General features: G+C 39.1%; 2 protein-coding genes across 3 annotated transcripts in view; both read left to right on the forward strand.

The window, feature by feature from the left end:
• Positions 1-8625, forward strand: part of trip4 (thyroid hormone receptor interactor 4) — a 78029-nt gene extending 69404 nt beyond the window's left edge. The window contains exon 13 of the mRNA XM_044354724.1: positions 7651-8625. Coding sequence (XP_044210659.1) covers positions 7651-7715 — 65 coding nt within the window. The 3' untranslated portion in view covers positions 7716-8625. The remainder of the gene's footprint in view (positions 1-7650) is intronic.
• A 9563-nt stretch (positions 8626-18188) lies between these two features.
• The window catches only part of LOC122984350 (zinc finger protein 609-like), a 79723-nt gene continuing 74685 nt past the window's right edge, over positions 18189-23226 (forward strand). For both annotated transcript variants that reach the window (XM_044354732.1, XM_044354740.1), the window contains exon 1: positions 18189-18872. The gene's annotated coding sequence lies outside the window, so the exon portion shown is untranslated. The remainder of the gene's footprint in view (positions 18873-23226) is intronic.

Below are 23226 nucleotides of genomic sequence, written 5' to 3' on the forward strand. Positions count from 1 at the left end.
CCTGACATTTCATGTAGTGCCATCATCAGATCATATTTTGAACATTTCTACTTTGTTTTATGACCAAATACCTGCCAAACTAATGACATTGCCATAAGCCTCAGTTGTACACTGTATTTGGAGCTAATTAGCAAGTGTTAGCATGCTAACACACTAAATATAGGTGGTGAACATGGTAAACATTATACCTGCTAGACATCAGACATTGTCATTGTGAGTATGTTAGCTTTCAAAGCACCACTGCACTGTGCTAAAGCCTTTACAGTACTGCTAGCATGGCTGTAGACTCTTAGTGTTGTTTTAAATGCAACTATACATTTGTGACCAGTGTTTTTAAAGATTTTTATTTCTTCAGGACAAATAGGCTTGGGGCTGACAGACAGGCTAGGGAAGTCAGAAAGTATAGAAAGATGAGTTTTGGTCTTTTCATGAGGCTTGTTGACAGTAACACAAATATAGAATAATCCTGTTATTCACATCTCATCCTCAACAACCAGAACCCAAAAACAACGAAAAAAGATTGATCAGTTCATTTGAGCTTTCCTATGAAATGCAGATGTGTCAAATGCACTTGTGGAATTAATTTTCATGCCTTCTGCTTCTCCTTCCCGTCTATTCTTGGACACAGTTTGAATTCAAACCATTAAATCCTGCAGTTTTGGTTTGGACTGTTAAAGCCTTTTCACTCTGAACTTCTTTTTACTCTCCAGGCAGTATACTTGTGATAGACTCTGAATTAGTTATTGTGGGAGCCCAATGGGAATCAATGTAACAGATACTGTTGAAGGTGTTCTATTCAATCAGAGAGAGAGTGTTGCTCCACTTTTAACTTTTCCTTTCTGTGTCATCATTTGTGGGCATGAAATAATTTCTTCATGTCAAAGTGTGTCATCAGAAGGTGTATCAACATGTGGTTAAAGTGTATATGCATGGCTGTTCTAGGTTTATTATCCCGGTGCATTGGGACCGGTGTGTAATAACAGGATAGAATACAAAATCCAGCCTTTTCATTCTTTGGTGCGTAGGCTGTTACTCTCACAGAAAGAGAAACAGCAACCAGTCAATTATTCTTGTGATTATTATTGGAAGGAAGCTGATGGCCCTGCATGTTATTGATGTCAGGGAGGATGTCAATGAACCTGTATTTCAGTCTAATAAATACTCTTAGCACTACTGCCCCTGGATTTTCAAGGGATTATATGAGTGCACTTTCCATCAGCGATGAGCTGTATTCTCCCATTATGTGTAATGGGAATAATATGCATGCAGTCTTTTTTTGTGAATATGTAAGGAGAGTATTCAAGTGGAGTGCATATGTGTGGCTGAGTGTGTGTTCAGGACTGTGTTTTACGGTCTTGATGATGGAGAGCTAGCCCTCTGCAGACAACCTGTGCTTATTTTATGGCCTCCTCCCCAGCTGTAGCGTGTGGGCAATAAACCTTTCTCCAGCAATCTCCAAACAGTGCAGCAATCAATGGGAAATTATCTCAGCCAACCGATGGGCCAGCCTTTCTATTTCTCCCTCTCTCTGCCTCTCCTGCTGTCCTCCTATCTGTAACCCTTTCTCCCTGCACCCCTCCCTCTCTCCTTCCCCTCTCCTTCTCCTCATCCCTTCTGTCTCATTTTTGCTGTCTCTGTTTTTTCCACCCACTCCTTCAATCACCCACCCTCCCCCCCTTTTTACTTGCGTTCCCTCCAGCTCTCTCAGCTCCGCAGCACCTACTCTGAAATGCAACAGCTCAGCAGCTCCAGAGCCATTAACAAAAGTCGCCTTCACACATGTAATATGTAACATTGCTGGAATGACTTTGCTGGAGAATATAATGACTCTGACTTGTTCATACAACCGGAGAATACTCACTTTGACAGTTGTGACAACAAGGCCCACTTACTGTACTGAATGTTGTTGTTGCATTTGTCCTTGATAGTCAGTGGCTAGTTGCACAAATCCTCCTTATTTCTCCATGATTCAATTAAGGATGTATTTTAATAAGTTTGCCTAAAGGACACATCTCAAACAGTTCCCCTCCATAAGTAAAGACACTAAGCGCTTTCCAACTACAGTCTTGTATGCAGCGTAAATACTCTTAAGTTGCTATGGTGACAGAACTGATGTGACCGTCAATTATTCAAGTTAACTCTACTTCGGCTATACTCACACACCAGCACAGAGGGAATAGACTAATTATAGTGATTAAATGATGACTCAGAATCAACAAAAAGAAGACTGAACTGGACTGAAGAAACTGAATTGTTTTTGGAAAAGGAAACAAGTACATTTGACCTCTACATAACCTAAATATGATGTTGATAAATATGGTTTGTTAACTAATTTTAAGGTATTTCTCATTAAATAAACAAAGATAAGAAAAAGAGTATTTAAAGCAGCTGTAATCAATATTTTTACAGTTGCAATGGATGAAATCTAACTGATGTGAAAGCTGTTGCTTGTAGTGACAAACCAACAGTATAACCCAACTGTGCACTTTCCTTGATTCTTCGTACAGAGCTTTTCAAGAGTCTTTTAACTCATTGTGTTGGTTTTACAGCCCACAACGTTATTGTTTTGGTTCAATGTCACCCCTCTCATCACAGTCATTTTCAGTTGCCGCAGGCAGCTGCTTTCAGCAAAAAGCACTGATAAATCCACTGTGCACTACCTACTCAGAACCAAACAAAAATAAACCAGACAGTTAACGACTAGCTGGGGGAAAATGTGGAGCATTTAGCAGCTAAAAAGTTAGTTAGTCAGGAGTTGGTGGAGACCAAAACATAGCTAAAAGGAGGGTGAATATTTTACATACTGTACACCAGGCACCGATGACTTTTAGTTAATGCTAATGTGTCTCCATGTCTGCTGGAAGTGTAAATAGGCAACTACTTGCTAACATGTTAGCCATATCACTACATAGCCACTTTGAAAAGTGATAATATGTGTTGTGTTTACAGCTTGTAGCACTGCACCCAGATGGCCAAAAAATCAATCAATGGGTCCTCAGGGTACTTGAGGTAATTTCCTATGGGATAGTGCAGATTTTTTAACATGAAGTGGTATGAGATACTCATCAGTACTGATATCAATGCATTTCAATATCATATCAATATGACAAATAATACCATATGAATTGTGACTTTTCCAGGTTTTAATGAGGTGGTAAAGCAAATCAAGAATTGCAAATACACAAAAAAAGATGCTGTCCTCTGTTGTGGGTGATTAAAACTTTTTTATGTCGTGTTGTGGCTTAAAATGTCTGTGCTCATGTTCTTTTTTGTCTCACAAGACACCGGCTAACTAGGAAATCCTCTTACTACCAATCTAATAGCTTCAACTAATTAACATGCACCAATGTCCCTACCTGTGAGAAATTCACACTATTATGTGAAGTAATCTGATCTATGTCTTAACTATGTGTCATCCAACCACCCACATGTATTTTTAGAAAATACTCTTGTTCAATTTGCATTTTTATATCAGCATCCTCTACTGACCTTGACCATTGGCCAAATGAGCACCAATACACAGCTAAATGCTCATTCGATGGCTGCTTGTTTTGACTTATGTAATCAGTTTTTCATTTATGCTTATTCACAACATTTCACAGAAATGTCACTGTGTCTTGACTAGGAAAATTGCCAACACAGATTTTCCAGAATATTGATTCCAGCTCTCACTCTTACAACACCCAAAATGAAGCAAGAAGGGGTTGAATGAATTAAACCAGGCTCAGACTACAGGAGTTTTAAAATCCTAACCAATTTTGAAATAAGGTTGCATCACGCACATAAGGAGAAACTTCACAGATGTTCTTCTCTAATCTCAAACATGCACACACTACAAGATTTGAAAATAATTGCGCATCACTCAATACAGAATGTTATTAAAATTATCGTGCCAGAGGGAGCGATACATCACATCACGTGATCTCACATGATCTCACGTGATCTCATGGGGAAACAGATGACAGATTACTGACATGGTGCAACAACTTGCTTTAGTAATGCTTTGCAGTGAGAAAAAACAAAAGCAGAAGGCTAAATGAGTCTGGATGAAAAAATGGTTGGGGAGACGCAGTCAGCATAGGTTGTCTGTTCTTTAGCTAGAACTGGAGGTTCAGGTTTATTATCTATCAACAGTAGTATGCTAGCTAACACCTCAAGGGCTAGAATGTTTACCGTTGCTTGGCAACACCGTCTCCATGTAGACATATCTCTCTCATTGGCTATTGGTCCTGCTTGGAAAGTAGTGATGTAATCATCCAGATTTTAACTCCTAAATATCAAACATGTTTGAAATTATCAGGGTGGCCACAATTAGTCTGTGAGAAGTTCTGGGGGTTAAACATTGGATCTGTAAACCCCTCACGTCACCAAATAAAGTGGACTGTACATCATTACCGACCAAGGTCCCAAACTGGATTTCTCCTCCGATAGTCAGGTGGGGTGAATTGGGGATAATTCGGCCCAAAACTCCTGTAGTCTGAGCCTGGCTTCAGGGGAGTTAGAACATTAGCACGCTTCCCAGAAAAAATGGTCTGCTTATGCTGGCACAACATACTCTGACTATGGCTCTCAAGAGTTCAGCTGCCATCTCTGTATTTTATGATATAGTTATTGGGCTCTTAACATCTAATATTTATTTCCCCCCTAAAATACACGCTACAGTGGAGCTACTCTTAGCCTGTGTCTGCTGAATTTTTCAAAAAAAGCCTTTTTAACCTATGATGCATTTCTGTTATGGAAGATTTATCATTGAAGTAATCTTGGATCACCTTTTGGCAGCATTCACCCAAAAATTCCAGAGGTGTTTCCACACCTAAGCAGCACTTGCTCCTGGCAGAACAGACAGACACTGACAGCCATTCAGACAGGCTTGGAAATGGTGAGCAAACAGCACTTCTCCTAAACACCTTGTTTATGCTGCTACTACCCACTGAGTTCAGCCATAGCATGACAACATGAAAAGAAAGCACAAGTGACAACCACCACCCCTGCCTGTCACACTTGTATCATTTTTTCCCCTGCCTCAGCCATGGGGGAAACAGCCAGCTAATGTCAAGGTTTGACAAGCAGGAGGCCTGTTAGGCAGAGAAACACTGGGTTATTATTTGCCTTGCAGTCAAGGATAGGGTCAACACAGGTTATCAAAACCCAGCAGAGGTTGTTTTGCACAAAAAAAGGACAAAGCAACAGACCATAGTTTGTGTAAATGAGATCTAATGGAGGAATTTGAAATGTGATTGATATTGAAAGCTGTATTGGGAGAGAAAAGAGGTGGTTGCAGTAGATTAGGAGGTCAGCTCTGGTCAGTGGCTAAAAGGGTTTTATTTACATACCATAGCTACTGCACAAGAATTTCTATAAATAGCAACTTGATAAAATCCCTCTTTGTAATTCTCAGCTGTTTTCATCTCTCCAAAGATTCTCATCTGAGGTTCATGTGTATTACTGAACAACAAATTATAACCACAGCAATTCATTCTGACAACAATGGAGGCTACTGTTTTATGGCTTGTTAATGGCAGTCTGCTTATCAGCAAGTTTGTGCAGGTGCTGTTAACTTGCTCAGCTACAAAATCCAAGAAAGATAAACAAAAGAATCTAGACTGATACATTCTTGGCAGATAAATAAAAACATGCACAGGCAGTAACATTCCTTAGATACACCTCACATAAACATCAATAGACTGCACTAACAAATGACTGTATAGTCTAAAGGGATTGCAGGATAAAAGATTTTATCGCACATTAGTATAAAAAACACTGAAGTTGTGGTGAATTCCCATAAACGGGTTAATCGTGAATATCTTCACATGAGTGATTTGAAAAAGCTCTCTAACTTGCGAACGTACAGTCCTATATTGATTCCGATTTATTTAAATGCCCTAAGGGAAAACCCACGTCTTTCCAGTCATTGTTTGATTGTTTGTTTTTTCACTAAAAAGGATGTTCACTCAAAAATGATGTGTGTCTTATCTGTGGTGCAATAAAAATATTTTTTCTCTTCTTGAGAAACAAATATCTAAGGGAAAGTAATTCTAGTATGTTTTAGTGCCGTTTAAGAGTTTTTAGCAAATTTTGATGATTATCAGGATAATATTGTGAATCGCAATTATTTTGGCCAGAATAATCAGGACATGAAATTTTCGTATCATCCCATGCCTAATAGTCTATACGTATTAGTTACTACTAGTAGCGCCTTAATATTTCCTGCTTTCCACAAATTTTGATAATTTTGCTTCCTCCTGTTACAAATCATATATTTCTGCTAGAGATCAGATTGTTGTTGAAGTCCCCAGATGGTGTCCCACAAGGAACAATATTTGTCGCCCTACTATTTACTGTATACATAAATCATATTTATTTCCCAACTGAACATTGCTATGTCTGTTTTTACGCTGATGACACCATTTTGTATGCCATCGACTCTACCACGAACAAGGACTTCTCTGGATGAGTCTGCTTTTTATGTCCTCCAGACCTCTTTTATTAATTTAAAACTTGTTCTAAACTCCAAAAAGACAAGATATATCCATTTCACAAGAGTGCTGGGCTATAATCTCTCTACTCTGATATGTTCTATTAATGGAAATCTAATAGATACATACAGCATTGTAAGTACTTGGGAAATGTGTTGATTGTTCCACAAAACACATGAGTTTTGTGGAAGAGTTTGTTTCTTCTTTCAAATCAGAAAAAAAAACATGTATACAATCCACTGTACTATCCACACTTGATTATAAAGATATCCTGTTTGCTTGTGCTGCTGCCACTACCCGTAAACCACTGGATGCCTTTCTATTTGTTACTGAAGACAGCTATCGCACTTACCGCCGTGAGTCATATGAAAACTCTGATGGTCAACACTGACATGCAGCAACATCAACATACCTGTGTTTTGGTTTAGAGCGCCATGCTATCTTAAGTTGCTGAGTCACGTGGCATCCTCAGTTGAATTCAAAGTGAACAACTATGACACCAGATCACAGATTAGGTTAGGTGAAACATTCCTCAACTCAGAACTGGGGAAGACTGGATTCCAGTAACATACCACCTCACTTATGGATTAAAGCAAGATGAACTCAAGTTAGGGACACTCTTTCCTCTGAGAGACTTTAAAGTTCTACTTACGGATATTTTTAATAATGTTTATGACTGTTTCAGTGTGTGTGATATTTCCTCCAATGTAGGGCTGTAATATAAGACTTGAAACATAACAAGGTGCATTCACTAGTGGTTCAGTATAGGTCTTTATTTTTAACTAACAGGATATATGGTGTGTATCACAGGAACTCATTCTTTGTACTCTATGTATGGTCTTTGTTACCGCTAGATCATACTGAATATACATCTTTACAACCAGATTAAAGGACACCTTATTTTTCTGGCAACAAAGGCTGTAGTCTAATCTCTCTTAGCCATGGAATAAAGGTTCTCATTGGCCTTTTAGCTCATCATCTTTCTGTCTCTCTCTCTCTCTTGGCTTGTCTCTCTGTGCGTCTCTCTTTCTCTCCCCTGTCTACTCGAGGCCGCCTCTAATCAGCAGGCCTTGAGCTCTCAGAAAGGTCACTCTGTCCCTTTGATGGTGTTTTGATTCATCCCTTCCTCTTCTCTCCCCTCCCACCCTTCCCTTTCACCCCCTTTCTCTCACAGGGAAGCTGGAGAGTCACTACCACCAGGGTGCCAAGAAGGGGCTGGTCCCATCAGCTGCAGAGTGACATCAGAGGAAGAAAAACTGTCTGATTGACCACAAGCTCAAGAGGACATAGCAAATCATGTTTTTTCTGTAAAAATTGGCCGACCTCTCTACTGGGCTGTACTACTCTTTTATCAAGAGTCAATACTGACATTTTATCAGTATCTGCTCTATCTGTGTTTTTAATCAATGGTATTTGCATTTTACCTGAATATTGCTTGAAACTGTTCAACTATTCCTTATCTGCATAATATTAAGTAATTTTGACAAATATCTAGACAGAAATAAAACATGTTTGCGTTTGCTTTTGCGCTTCTCTAATTCCAAATAAAATTTGATTTGTCAAAATGAAAATAAAAAATGTATGTTGTAATCAGGATGCCATCTTTCATTTCCTGGTTTCTCAAAGCAGAAAATATAAACTTGAAATTACTAGAAACATTTTATGCAACAGCAAACGAAGCAAATATCTGAGCTTTGTTTCTAATCAAAAACCTACTGAACACAAGAGAGTTGCTGACCCTCTCCCCTCCCCTACAGAGGCAGGCCTATCATTACCCTTCTTACAGCTAAGGTCACATTTAAACCAGCAATAGTACTGGGGTAAAAAAACACAGCATTCTCATTAAATTCAATGAGACAATTGCATTGCCGCAGCAGGAGTGATGACATAGAGGGCTTTGGCAAAAAAAATAAATGCAGGGTCATCCAGCGAAAGAAGTTGAACCTGGCTCAAATTTTCCCACAGTGCAGTCCAACATCCAATCAAATACAATCAAGTGCACATTCCACGTACAATAGCTTGTGTTGTGTAAAATGTAGAACTGTGATAATTCTGTTGTTCAACTCACACACATTGAGAGAGAGGAGAAAATTCCTGCTGTCGTGATAACTTTCCCTCAAAGAGGAATAAACCTCCTTTTAAGCCTTCAGACTCATGGACTTACTATTATACTTTATACTTTTTAGATGGTATTTTATCTACTTTCCTGTACCTGAAGCAACAAGCCCACATTAACAAAAAACCCCTTGGGGATTTTTGGAAGCATGGATATTTTCAATCTAAACACAGCATAGGCGACATGGGTTATCTGACCTCTGTCTGTGCTCCCTGTTCATCACCACAAGGAGTTTTAAACAGCTCCAACGCTGCACAATTTTGATGTTAAAAGGGTGGAAACTTTTTTTCTTTAAATGGGTTATGATCTGTTGTGACTCACTATAGTGGTGGTCTTCATTTCTCCATAAACATTACTGGTTGCAACCATTTGCCTGCTCAGCCATTAATTTCACTCTTGTTGATCACAAGGATGCCTCATTACGATTGTACATTTGTGTTGTATTAAGTTAGCGTATAAAGATAAGAAATCCTGCAGGATTACTTATGAATTTTCACACTATTGATTTGTATTGAATCTCCAGCATAAAAGCATTGCAGCAACCACTTTTTAATCTATAACTAAACAATCGTGTTAAGCAATGCCATCTGGAAAACTACACTCGCACACTGGGCTGTTGGGTGGATTGCTATGACCAGGTATTTAGTCATAAACAATAGCCTGGTATGAATCATAAGACATGGGTTAAACCTGCGTTTTGAAAATGGTCATAAGATTCATATCTTATCACGCTAGCGTCTTTACCTCCTTTAAAAATAAGCGTGCCAAATCAAAGGTAGGACTTCAATCTCTTTAGAAACTTAACATGCACAAACTAGTACCCCTGAAATCATTTATTTAGACTTACATTCAAGCACACGCAAGGTTTCTGACTTTATTTATTAAGTCTTTCCTTTGGTTTGAGGGCTGTTGTGACAGGCTCTTATTGATATTCTGCCAGTACGATGTAATTCTGTGTTTCAGCATTTTACCTGTTCTTGCATTGCTGTGTGCTTATTTCCTTCCCAATGTGTTGAGTGGCTCTTTGACTAAAGCCAGGCTCAGACTACAGGAGTTTTGGGCTGATTTATCCGCGATCCCAACAATCGGAGGAGAAATGTGGTCAGGGACATTGGTTGGCACCAATGTCTAGATTATCTGGTAATGTCAGGAGTTAACAGATCCAATCTTAAACCTCCAGAACTGCTTGCAGACTCATTGGGGCCGCCTGGATAATTACATCACTACTTTCTGAGTGGAACCACAATAGCCAATGAGAGAGACAAGTCTACAAGGAGACTGAAGTGAATGAGAGGACTTTGAAATGGCGACTGCAAAGAAACAACAACAAGCTGTTGTACTGGTGCGTTGGACAGCTGAGATGGAGGAAAGGCTTGTCGATAAGTGGCAAAAACACGACTGCCTATATAACATGTCTTCCATGACATAACCATACAGACTATGGATGTATTATGAGAGCTCTTACAGCCATATCTTATTTACATACGCCTCCCCATGAGATCACGCGAGATGGTGCATTGCTCCCTCTGGTACGATAATCTTAATAATATCCTGTTGTGTGTGATGCGCCATTATTTTCAAATCTTGTAGTGTGTGCATGTTTGAGATTAGAGAGAAGAACATCTGTGAAGTTTCTCCTTATGTGTGTGATGCAACTCGATTTCAAAATCGGTTGGGATTTTAAAACTCTTCCAGTCTGAGCCTGGCTTAAGCTGTTTCTTGCCTGAGGGCGTATCTCACCACGGTTTGAAAAGCATAGCATGAATCACCAGTACACACACACACACACACACCCATCCAGAGTTGTTACGTTTTTGCCTGTGCCTAGCATTGTAATTCGCTGTTGATTAGCTCAGATTTACTCTTGTTTGAGTTGCAGATTAGCTACAACTCTCTGCTCCACTCCATTCAGCATGAGAACGCATAATTGCACCAGCCCTCCCAGTAATCTCCCACCCAGAGAATGTAAGAGGTCTCTTTTGTAAAGTTTCCCCACAGAAGGTGGGTTTTTTTCTCTCAGAGAGGCTGCTTAAGAATTTACTAAATTCAACCCCCAGTGAATCAACGATGACAGCTACTTGCCCTGTGGGTGGCCTCTTCTTCTGTCTCCCAGATCAGGGGTAATTCTCCGGATGAGAACAGACATCCAAGTTCACATAAACAAGAGCTCTGTGTTGTTACGCTGAACAATTAAGCACATGCAGTTTTTACTAAGCCTCTTTAGATAAACACCATGAGATCATGTGCTGTTGGTTTTTCATGCACAAAAGATAATGTGATGTGCTTATGTGGAAAGAAAATGCTGTAGGAGATCCATTTAAATATTGAAGGAATAGTTCGACATTTCAGGAAATATTTGCTTTCATACAGTCAGCTGGCTGTTAGCTCGGCTTAAACAGGGGGAAAAATGCTAGTCTGGCTCTGTCCTTCAACAACCTAAAACTCATTATTTAACAGGTTATATCTCGTTTGTTTTATATGTACAAAAACCGAAGTGAAAAAACAACAATTCAGCTTGGCACATAAAACCACACAATGATGTTTTTACACCTAATTTTTTGTACATATGAAACCAACATGATAAAAGTGAGCTTTAGAGGTGCTGGGAGGTGGATTTTTTTTTAGTTGGGCCACTAGCTGCTGGCTGTAGCCTCACATTGAACAGGCAGATATGAGAATGGTATTAAAGCTGGGGTAGGTAGTATTCTGTTAAAGACCAAAAAACCACCAGAATTTGAAAATAAAACCCTGCTCCTGCAGATCCTCCCCTCTCCTCTCTGTCCTAAGCTCCTCCCACCATTCAAGCAGGGTCATATGCATGCGCGTCATACGTGCACGCAACACAACAGTTTACCACTGTTTACTGTACTCGCTGTGTTTACTACTGCACTCACTCATGCACACAACTTCCTCTCAAGGCACAACAAAAACCTTTAGTAAACAGTAAACGGTAAACAGGACCGCCCCTCAGCTGTTTGATGTCTGCCACAAAAGTAATGAGTTCCGCTTTTTTTACTTCTGGGAGCCGAGTTTACATCCATTGAAAGTCTCTTGGACCGGCGTTGTTGATAAGATTATGCGTTGTTCAGTTTCTCCCGCATTACAGCCAGTAGTACACAGGCAGAGTGAGCACAGATAGGCAGTTTGACAGGCAGGTAGCCTATCCAATCATTTCATTCAGGCTGAATGAAATTATTGGACAGACTTATTACAGGCCTGCACCACCCACAGATACTGGATTTTTTTTCTTTTTATTGTCAGAGCATTTGATTTATTGATTTCTGTTGAGATGTAAAGAGAATTTCAACAAATATAACAAAAAATACTTCTAAAATATATTACCTACTCTAGCTTTAATCCTCTTATCTAACTTTGGCAAGAAACAGAATTTCCCAAAATTGCAGATGAAAATTTGCTTTACACTTACTCTGGTGTAATACATCAAATGACAACACTTATTTTTAATATTGTACATGGTTCCCTGCAAATAAATACATTGCAACCTCTTACCAGCAAATCATCCTGATTTTAAATCAAACCAATTTACCATCTGTGGGGGGGGGGTTTTGTGCTTGACCACTGTGCCTGAGGCTTCTTCAGATACTACATCACACACCAACCACCTTGCTGCTAATGATGCCAGCAGATAGGGGAGAGGGACATATCAGAGTAGATGAAGCAATGTAACAAGCAGAGCATCATCCAATTTTGAGCACCACCTGTTTCAGGAGTAGAAACTCTTTACTAAAATTTCTCTCACCGTCCTACTTTCATCCAATTAGCTAGTTTTCAATTTGATAAGACACTTAAAAAGTAATGTATTTATTCATCATTTGGGCTGAAAAAAAAAGATGCCCAGCTGAATTTCCTTATTGAAATGAAATACAGTTGACTCCATTCCAACAGTATGTCCTCTTCCTCACTATCAAGCCAAGTTTCCAGTTGTAGAAGCAGCGGGACCTTTGTGTGCTTGCTGAGAGACTGATTGGACTGAGGGTGCAGGGTCCCATCCCCCCATCCCCACAGGCTGGGAAAGAGGAATTAGGCTTTGGAACACTTTAGAAGAGGTGGCGGCAGGCTGGGGAACAATACAACCTGGGAACAGCTTGTGGCTCATCCATCTCATAATATGTCACAGAACGCTGCCTGTCGAGCAAGGATGGATGTACAAAGGAAATATTTAGAAAAGGATTGTCATTATTGGCTCATTGATGACAAACACAGCATAATTCCCTGAATTAAATTGGTCCAAATATTTCCTCAACATCCAAGACTTCCTCATACAATACTTCATCATTTTCACCAAGCCAACAGGAAGTAATCTGAGCACTTTGTGGAACTGTAGATCAATTAAAAGCTCATTCAGTCCACTCACAGTCCTGGTAGAGATATTGGCAAAGACACATTTCCTGATCACACCTATGATTGCCTAATAGGAACTGGGCTTTATAGACTTGCTAAGTGGAGCAGAATTCCTCCCCCGCCTGCCTTTGTACCGTCTCCAATGTGTGTCATGGCTCGTTGCTTTGGTTAGTCCCGAGGTCCAAGGTGGGCCCCATCTGAGGAGGGGAAACACATGAACTTTTGAATGCTTTTGTCCCTCAAGGCAAGTGGGTAAAACACAGGGAGATCTGAGACATGGATGTCTGTTTGTGTTCTCTTTTCATGACCTGTTTTCCCCTGAGGGCTGCTTGGGCTACAGTAAATGGTAATATCTGATCTATAAATGATCTTTTCCACAAAGGACTGCAATCAGAGGAAATCTGTATCATGCAAACATCAGTAAATCTGCTCTGCACTGTGTACACCAAAATGATCCTGAGTTCTTAAAAGGAGAGCAGATGCATAAATTCAATTAAAAATGGATTTCCCATTACAAATGGCTTTCTTTCTGAGGCATTTTTAAAGATCCACTGATAAGTGATCAATTTGGTCCATGACCTTTTTGACCTTGCTGAATGAGATGGGACCTGTAACAACACAGATGTGGACGGGGGTGTTTAAAATGATTGCCACATCAATTTTGCAAAAAGGAATGCCATAGAAACCTAATAGATACCATAATAGAAACTCTAAACTAAAGATGCTCACATCAGGGTATAATGTCTGTCCACAGAAAGCCCCCCCACTAGGATGTCTTCACAGCTTCTTAGAGCTTTTTAACACAAATAACACCACACAAAAGACAGTTCAGAAGATAGTTTGTCTTCAAGGTCTCTTCTGTCAGGAGGGGTAAATCTCTGAACATAGTGATTTTTCGAGCTTTAGTCTCTTGAATATGTAAAATATATCCTTGCAGGCTACTGTTTTCTGAGGAGCAGGCACTGTAACAGATACATAACATGATTACTCTGGATTAACTATTAGCATATTGCAGTATGATTGACAATTAATGCAAACACACTTTTGCCACAGGCTTTAGAAATGTGGTCTTATTCTCTCAACTGTTAAAATGTAATCACATGACAGATAGATATTTACAAAACTGTTGCAGTTCGGTGAGGAAACAAAGCAAATTGCCTGGAGAAATACCTTACAATTACCATACTGACACTGGAGCGTTCTTTCTAGATCCATTACATTCAAAGATATCTCATACAAAGACCTCATGACTGTGGTTTCTGTTTGACTAATTGGGTCAAAATGTAAGCTTGTCCCAAAAAAAGCCGTTTCAAGCAAATTTAGAACATGGAGCAAAGAAATGTCTTTACTTCAGCAGTTGATCTCATTCACGTTGGAAGAGTGGCGTGGATTATATGGCGAATAGACACATTAACATTTAACAATCTGTGAATAATCCCAAATTTGCCTGCTTCATTTGATTTTGCCTTTTCGTGCGGTACTCAAGGCACATATTTAGCCTGAGAGTACAGCTCAATTTTATGATTTTGCTCTATAATCCCATCAGCAAAACGTATCCATTGTTATATTATTGGCGTCACTGTTCATTGGTGATTAATTATTGGTTTGCAACTGATCTCAGAACCAATAATTATTTCTCCTAAATTTAACGCACGCTGTTGTATGTATGACTCCAACCTTTGCTAGTGTTTGCACCTTCTATTACGGGGCAGTCAAACCACAGCCCAAAAAAACCCCCCAAATATAGAACTCATACTGTCTATCTGAATACTACAGTTTTGCAGATATTTGGTCATAAACCAAAGTACTGGACAAACTGAAAGATGATGATGGTGGCGCTTGATGAAAAATCAGAGGATCACCAAGGTTATTACATCCTGAGGCACATATGAACATCTGTACCAAATTTCATGCCGATCAATCAAACAGTTGTTGAGACACGTCACTCAAAACCAAAAATGACCCAGATCAATCTGGAAAATGGAAGATGAATTAGGTCATGGTAAAAAAAAAAAAAAAAAATTGTTGAATCATTGAAATGTATAAACTATGCTACAATAGTGTAACATTATGTTGTATTGTATTAATAATTGTGTTAACTATTACATTGTTCCACTGCATCTATGCAATTAATTAATGTGCTACAAGGTTGTCAGTTGATACAGATCTTTTATTTAAATATGTGCTAAAGAACTAGTCTCTTTTAGATCAGTCTCAAGGCTTTACAGTTTCTTTCACAGAGTAATGGAAAGATGATCACACATGAATCAAGCCAGCCCCTCTGAGATTCCACATGGCTGGCTGATTAGCCCTTTTTCACTGATGGAAAACACATGCCGTCCACACAGCTTGTTCATTTCAGTTTTTTAGTTGGTGTGACGCTCAGCAAGAGTGGTTCGGAGCCTCAGCCTTGAAGGGCAGTCATCATCAGAAATCCGTCCCCTCCGGTCCCCACTGGCCATTGACTGTTATTTAGCTCTCCAATGGAGGCTGGCTGTTCCCTTGGGAAGGCACGAGTGTGCCTGCCAGCAGGAATGCATTGGAGGCAACAGAGGAAGATGGAGGATGGTGAGTAGCTGCTGCTGCTGCTTTTTCCTCTGTGTGAAAATGAGTCCATTAATTCAGCCCCCTCCCCTGCCTCTCCCCCAGCCCTCCCTGTGCCTGTTGTCTCTGTTTGTTAGCGAGATGATTCCTTCTGTCATGTCAAAGGCAACATTATCATATTCTTGTTGCCTGGGAAACCAGCGCTGAGAGAGACAACGACTTAAAGCCTTCATGGTGTTTGAAGCTGGTAAACATGAAAGGTTATCCGTGGTGCTGTGAGAATTTGAATCCTGACATATCTGAAAGGGTCTTATTGTTTGAATCATTTTTTCTTTTCTTTTTTTTCTCCCAGCTCACTGAGAAATTCCCCCTCGGTTGCTTGTTAATAGATTCAGTTCACTGGAATTAGAACATGGCGTAGGTAGTTGCAAGCACGAAGATCAAGTTTTGACCAAAGCATTGTATTGTTTTCTTTTGTGTAATCGGAGTATTAACAGATGGAAGTATTGACATTCAACAATGTACTTGATACAGTCTTAAGAAAGTGGTCCAACAATTGTTTACAGATGATATCAATTACTACCTTGAAAAGAGTATTTCCTCCATTCGCTATACAGAAATTCAACTAAATGCTTACAGATTATGTCTTTTGAAGGTCCCTTTTTATAACTGATTTAGAATTTGGCTTTATTAATGTTTACTGAAGCTTTATTGATCAGTTATGATCCATTAATTTGAACAATTTTGGGTTGTCAGGTTGTAAAAAAATAAATCTTTATCCTTTGGCTGGTGTTTATCCTCCTCCAGCATGACACTATCTTTTTAGATAAGCTCTTTAGTTAATCAGGAAGACAGCTCCAATGGACCATTCAACCACTTTCCTTTTGGAAAAAGGCTGCAGACAGTCTGGACCACAAGTCATTTGTTAGCATCCTCTTGAAATGTGCAACTTCATACTTGATGGATTATTAGAAAGTCAGAAATCAATGAGCATTTATTGCTGTATTTTTACCAAATTTTAAGGATGAACACCAACCAAAGATGTTTTTCACACAGTAACCCAGAAGTTTTCCTTATTAATGGATTATAACTATATAAAAAGTATTAGTAATGATTTGTTAACATCAACAAAGCCATTAGTTACAGTTTATAAACCCTAAATGGTGCCTTATGAAACAGAAAAAACAGACAGAAAATTAATCGCCAACTATCTTGATGATCAATTAATTGTTTTGAGTCATTTTGTAAGAATTAAAAAAAAAAAACCTTCATTCTATCTTCTTAAATGTCCTCTATGAAAGTAAACTTTTCACCATTCTCTGACATTTTATAGTTCAAGCAACTACTTGATTAATCGAGAAAATAATCAAGAGATTATCTGATTATCGATTGACCGTTTTAGTAATTTAGGAGCATTCACTGGTTCAAGACAGTTTTCTCTGTTTTCATGTATACAATTGTTCTGGGTATTTCCTGATATTCTACTGACTTAAAGTCCCCCTCCAGTCAAAAATATATTTTTCTTCTTGTTACTTCAGTTTGATGTTTGAGCTTCATTGAGCAGAATGATGTATGTGCAGAGTTCGACACTAGAAGGCTGTTTTAACTTCATCTGCTGAAGGAGGAAAGTTTATGTGAGCTCACCTAAAATCTGAGTTTAAGGCATTTACTTACAAGGATGATTTGTGACATCACAACGCACTTTTGAAGCCAATCGTGGTCCAGTATGCAACTGACTTAAGTGTGATGTGGAAACTTGAAGCCTCCAGTGCTCATACACTGAGAATTGGACTTTACAATGAAATAGGTGGAGACATCTTGTGTCCAGCAGGAAAACTTTTTGAATGAACAACATTTACATATTTAGTTATTCTGGATTTATAATGAGGGAGAAGGAGGAGATGTACGTAATTAAGCAGTCTAATGCAATCCAATACAACAGCTGTGCCATAAATTCTACATTTACAAAACTTATACATTTTCAGTTTTTGTTGACATTGTCAGAAAGGTGATAATTCTACTTTGTGTTTATTATTATTTTATAAAGCCCGACCGATATATTGGTCAGCCGATATTATTGGCAGATACTGACCTATCACAGGTATATTGGTATTGGCGTATACGTTGTCCGATATGTGCTGATATATATATTTTTTATTTTTTAAAGTTATATAGGCAGCATTTTATGTAGATTGGTTCTTTTCTTCATTAAAGTTTAATATATACATGTGTTTTTTGTCGTTTTTTTATGTATAGTTATTTATAATTATTAAATTCCTAGTGACGTTTACTGTTTCAGTGCACTGATGTCATTTTATACAATAAAGTTTATTAAAATAATATTAAAATAATAGTTTAAAAAAATAAAATATCATGCCTCTATTACATGTCTTTGTCACAAGTGTTTGATAACCACATCACTGCACAAAATGTGTGTTTATATATTTATATATGTCGATATATCGATATGGGAATTTTTTTACTCCCTAATATTGGTATCGGCATCGGCCCCAAAAATTCGGTCAGGCTCTGTTATTGAGGTCGTAGTGGTGTATTATATTGAATGGTGTTCCTAATATTTTGTCCACCCCATTAACATACATGAGGGGGGCAAAACAAGTAAGGAACACTTTTCAATATAATGCACTCCTGTACGCCACCACCACCCACTAATACCTCAATAATAAACATAAAGTAGAAATATCATTAGCATCAAGTAGAAATAAAGTAGAAATATCAGCATTAGATTGCACAGGTGTTCCTAATAAAGTGGCCGGTAAATGTATAGGCTACTCCTCTTTTCAGATCAGATAAATTAAATCACAGTCCATTCAGTGTTGGTGATCCAGTTCCACATCTTTAGCCCGGGCGCTGTGGAGAGCGACAGTTCAATCCGAGTGGAGCGGCTTGTCCTGGATTTCCTGCCCGCTCCCGCTGCTGCTGCTCGGCTACATTGTATCAGTTCCCACACGAAGAGCCACCACGGCGCTCATCCAGAGAAACGGTGAATACGGAGGAATTAACCTGGATGGGAAGCTCATTCGCGGTGGGATTAATTGTCCGAAGGTCGCGGGAGAGGACTGGACTTGTGTAGGGCTTTGAGACCGCAACGATAAAAAAAAAAAAATGCCCTCCGGACTCCGGTTGTTTTCGATGTGGACGGTATCTCGAAGTGTGATGGCAGAAGTCCAGTGAATCGCTGGCCTCCCCTCCTCTCTTGTGTTGGATGTCTTGGGGAGTGCACTGGTTTCTGGTGCTTCACATTTTTATTTTAGAGGTTTTATTGTAATTCATCACTCTGATTTGTTCTTTTTACGGAGTGCTCGCCACCATGGACAGACCAGGGTTTGGAATAGGAGTGGCTAGCTAAGTCGGTAAGTTAGAATAATTTTTTTCTTCTTTTTCCCCTTATTGTTGATAGTGCTACGAGTCGTTAGCCATTTAACGTTAGCCTTGCGTGCAAGGCAAGCTGGCTAGCATATAGCCAACACAGCATGCAGCAAGCTAGCCAAGCCTGACTGCACTCTGAGCTCATTGTTTCACTCTGCCAGCTAGCGTGCTAGTCAGATTAGCTCATTACACTCAGCTAAGTTAGCTGTTTTAGCTTCTTGAAGTTCAACTAACGTGTAAACATGTAAAACTGTTGCCATGTTCTCACCCTGAGTAACGTTAAAGCGCCCCAATAGCTAACTAATACCATTTAACTTGAGCACACTGGTATTAACAGTCACCTCGAGGAGACTGAAGCTAATGAAAGAAAACAACTTGTCTTTCTGCACCTATACTTTTTTTTTTTTTTTTTGGAAAGTAAAATGTTTGGCAGCTAAATGATAAAAGGGATAATTAGTTGGAAAGAGTTAAAGTAGCAGATTCCACCAGTGTAGTGACCACAGTGTTTCCCAAACTGGGTACCGGGGACCCCAGGGGGCCCGTGAGGGTATTTTTAAGGATGTCAAAGAAAACAGAAAATGAATTGTTTTCCATCAATGTGTCACACTTGAGGTTTCACCAAAAAATGAGAGAGTGTGATACTGACTGTTTGAACCCTTGTTTCACTTTCATCACACAGTGTTACAGTTCTGTAACAAGTCAACAACAAAAAAAGTTGTTTTTTTTGTTTTTTTTTGGATGAACTTCCCTGGGATATCTTATGAAATGGTGCACTGGAGACTAATAAATCTTCTTGTTGGGGGGTTTCTGAAAGATTTTGGGATAGTCTTTTCCATATTAGTCAGGTTCTTTTTCTTGGCTTATGTTGTTGGGGCTGTCCCATCTTAGTGGATTGAGTCATTCAATTAAAAATTTTTACAACACCACTAAGGGCTATATGGGCTACCCTGTGCTCCACACTGTGTTTTTTTTGATGCCCCATAGAGTATTACAGTACCACATTAAACACTGGTCAAGTAGTCTTTAGTCCAACAGAGCAGGTTACAGTTTAACATCAAATTAGTCAAGATCTTAGATTGCAATTCTGCATTTGATAAAATAGGTCCAACCTGCAGAATGGTATGATTTTTGTTTTTTATTGTACTACAAAACCTGATGGAGACATTTTATTATTACTGTTACTAGCTATCCAGCCACCACAGGTTGCCTATAAACCCAGCAGTGTAATCCAAAGTTGAATTTAGCATTTTGCAAAGGCAAAAGTGACCAAAAAAAGCACCGGATTTGGCTGTGATTGCTGTTATGCATGCATTCTAGCAAGATTAACTTGCCTCGTCCACCGTCACCAATGCACCACTGCCAACAGTTTATCAAATACACATATGTCATTTAAGCAGTGCATTTCTGTTTTTTCCTAGTACAACTGCTTATTGCTTACAGTGCAAGTCCTAAGGTCCTCCATCTGGCGTGACTAAATGAACGGACATCTAGTCTCAGTGAGTGTTTGGCATTATCTCACAGTGCCATATTTAAGGGCAGGTCAACAACAGTGTCTGTGAACACACCAAATTCAATTGTGTTTTAGAGTGTACTGTCCACCCGAGGCTTGGTTCAGTTTGCCTATAAATGAAGTTGAGAGTTACCATTAGATTTGTTCTCAGTGAGAGCGATTCAGCTGGAATGGGTGGTTTGTTTGTTTGCTTTAATGCTCAATCATCTATTACCAATGCCATTTGTTCAGATAAATGCAAGGATCACCAAGTGAGAAAGGGAACTTTGAGTATTTGGTAGTGAAACATTTTACTTGTTCCATTAAAAAGCCTTAAACATTCCTGGCTAATGGCACAGTTAATTTTAATTGTCAGTTTGGTCGCTTGGCAGTTTGGCAGCTCCATTGTGCGGGTGTGGCAATGACTCTGAACTGGTGACACTGATAAAGAAAAACCTTAACATAAATGCAGTTGCAAGATATTACATTCAAACATACAGTGAAATCCTCCAACTCACAATTGTAACGATACCTCACACTGCTGTTAATCCATTTTAACCGTCATGAAATAAACACAGCACTTATCCGGTATTTGGAAACGTGCCTTCTTGACCGTTCGGTTAGCGAGCTGCAGACCTGTGGTTTTGTAGTACTTAACACTCCCAGAGGTCAGTAGGCAAGAGCACTTGGTTTGCTTGACATGTAGTTTTGGTATGCTTGTAGCAGCCATTGTAGCCAGACTGGGTAGTTGGACATGATTTTCAAATGTCATATAGGAAGTAATGTCATCACAGTAGACAAAAGGATTACACACAGCCCACAGGAACACAAAATTATTAGTTGGGATATTCAGGGTCTCTCACCAATAAACTGTTGTGCATATCAACTCCAGTGCATTTTACTCAGCCAGCCAGCAAAAGCTGTTGTAGTCCGGGGAGCCAAGAGAAGATTAACTTTACTAGCGCTACTGTAATTTGTCAGCTGTACCTGTAAATGATTCACACCTTTCACTTCAGGTCAGTATTGATTAATTGGCAACCCTTTTTTTTGTGTTGATTTGAGAGATTTAAGGGTGTTTTATTTAGGGATTACTTATTCCTTACATGTTTGTCATTCTGAAATCGGTATAAAAGATTGTAATATAACAGTGTCAAACCCAGAGGATTTGATGTTGCCAAGGATTTGTCACAAAATTGAAATTATGTAGCAGTAGCTGGCAACATAAAAGTCGGAGCACTGGTGTTCCTGTTAATAATAGTAATACTTCTTCAGAGCAAACATGGTATTTGTTCTTTTATAGCAAAGAAAATTCAGCTTTTCTACTGTGAGCCAGAGAGCAGGTACTGCTTCTTTTCCAGCTGACTACCTTTTCAAAGAGTTCCTCTCCATCTGATTACCTTTTTAGTGGTAATTTGTTCTTATCATTATATGGGTGTTAGAAGCCTTGTAGTAGCATGTCAGACACATTTTATACAGTCTGACAGAGCCATCAATTGCAAAATGGAACTGAAATTTAAGACAGTAAGTGTCACACAATAAAATGACACTTTATGGTTGTCAGAGATGTGTAAATTTGCCCAACGTGTGGATGAAGGCCTAAGGTGAACATGAGAGCATTGCCACTTGAGGAAATGCTCATTTGCTTATTCACCACTTTGATTTTGTGTGATAGCTGAGCTGCTGAGACGTGACCTTTTCAACTGGGTGAGCATGTAAACGACTGATGGTAAAGTGACAAATTATGTGATGACACTGTGGCTTTTGTACAAATCTGCGTGCATGTTCCTGTAAATCATGGTAGATTATTTAATAAGTTTGAAGTCTCAGGGGCCTGTAAAAGAAAAAAAAGCCCTATTTCATTGTGTGTTACACTATATTTTGACCAGCCATTCACCTTTTTTAAAATCAGTTTTACACCAAGCTGGATATTAAAGAAACAGTGTGGAAGGAGAGTATTCAACAGTGTTTGTTTAGAGGTCCAGGGCATCAGATTAGTCCAGGACAAGGGGATTATGTTGGCTTTGTAAGGCTCCCGTCATCTCATGGCCGCACACCAGCTGATGACAAACTAAGTAAGGATTTAGCGTATATCCTTAAAGGTAGCTGGTAATTTGAAGGCTCTCAGGTGCCTTACAATCACATGAAAGAATTTAATTTAGGTGAATGTATATTAATATATGCAAGTAATTCTTTATTACTATTTACTTTGGAAAATAAAAAGGACACATTTGAAATAAGAAGTGTATAGTCCATATTAATCCCCCATAATGTAGTTAGTATCATCTGGCAGGTTGAGATGAAAGGGAGCGTCTTTGCGGTTTAAAACATCACACGGTGTTTCCCCAAGGTTGAGATTTATTTGAAGTGGTCCAACCTAAGTGGTGGGGGTTGGGCTTGTTCATGTGCTGGTGGAAATCTCTGACATCCAACACTTGAGTCTGCTGAAAAACAGCATTACATATATGATCTGTCGTTTTGCCTCTTCCTAATATGAGCCCTTTCATCGGGTATATGCCAACGTGTAGTCTGATGCAGTGGTTTTATTTTTCTGCTTCCTGCAGCTGAACATGCACACTTGGCTTAGAGTAAGCTCGCACTGAAATTAGTTAAGTAGCTTAGATACATATTATAATAGTGGACTAAGAATATTATAGAATTTATATAGAAGCCTGCACCAAAGCTGTCCTGTAATGAGTTAAGTGTTGTATAGTGTCCTATAGTGTTTTGTATAATATCTGTGGAGAGAGAAGTATCATTTGAAACGGTTGTGGGTGGAAGGTTTGGACAGGATTTGGATCGCCTCTGCATCCTCAGCAAGAACAAAAAAAAAACAAAAAACAGAGGTTCAA

This window comes from Thunnus albacares, chromosome 1 (assembly GCF_914725855.1).
Source record: "Thunnus albacares chromosome 1, fThuAlb1.1, whole genome shotgun sequence".
NCBI classification, from domain to species: domain Eukaryota; kingdom Metazoa; phylum Chordata; class Actinopteri; order Scombriformes; family Scombridae; genus Thunnus; species Thunnus albacares.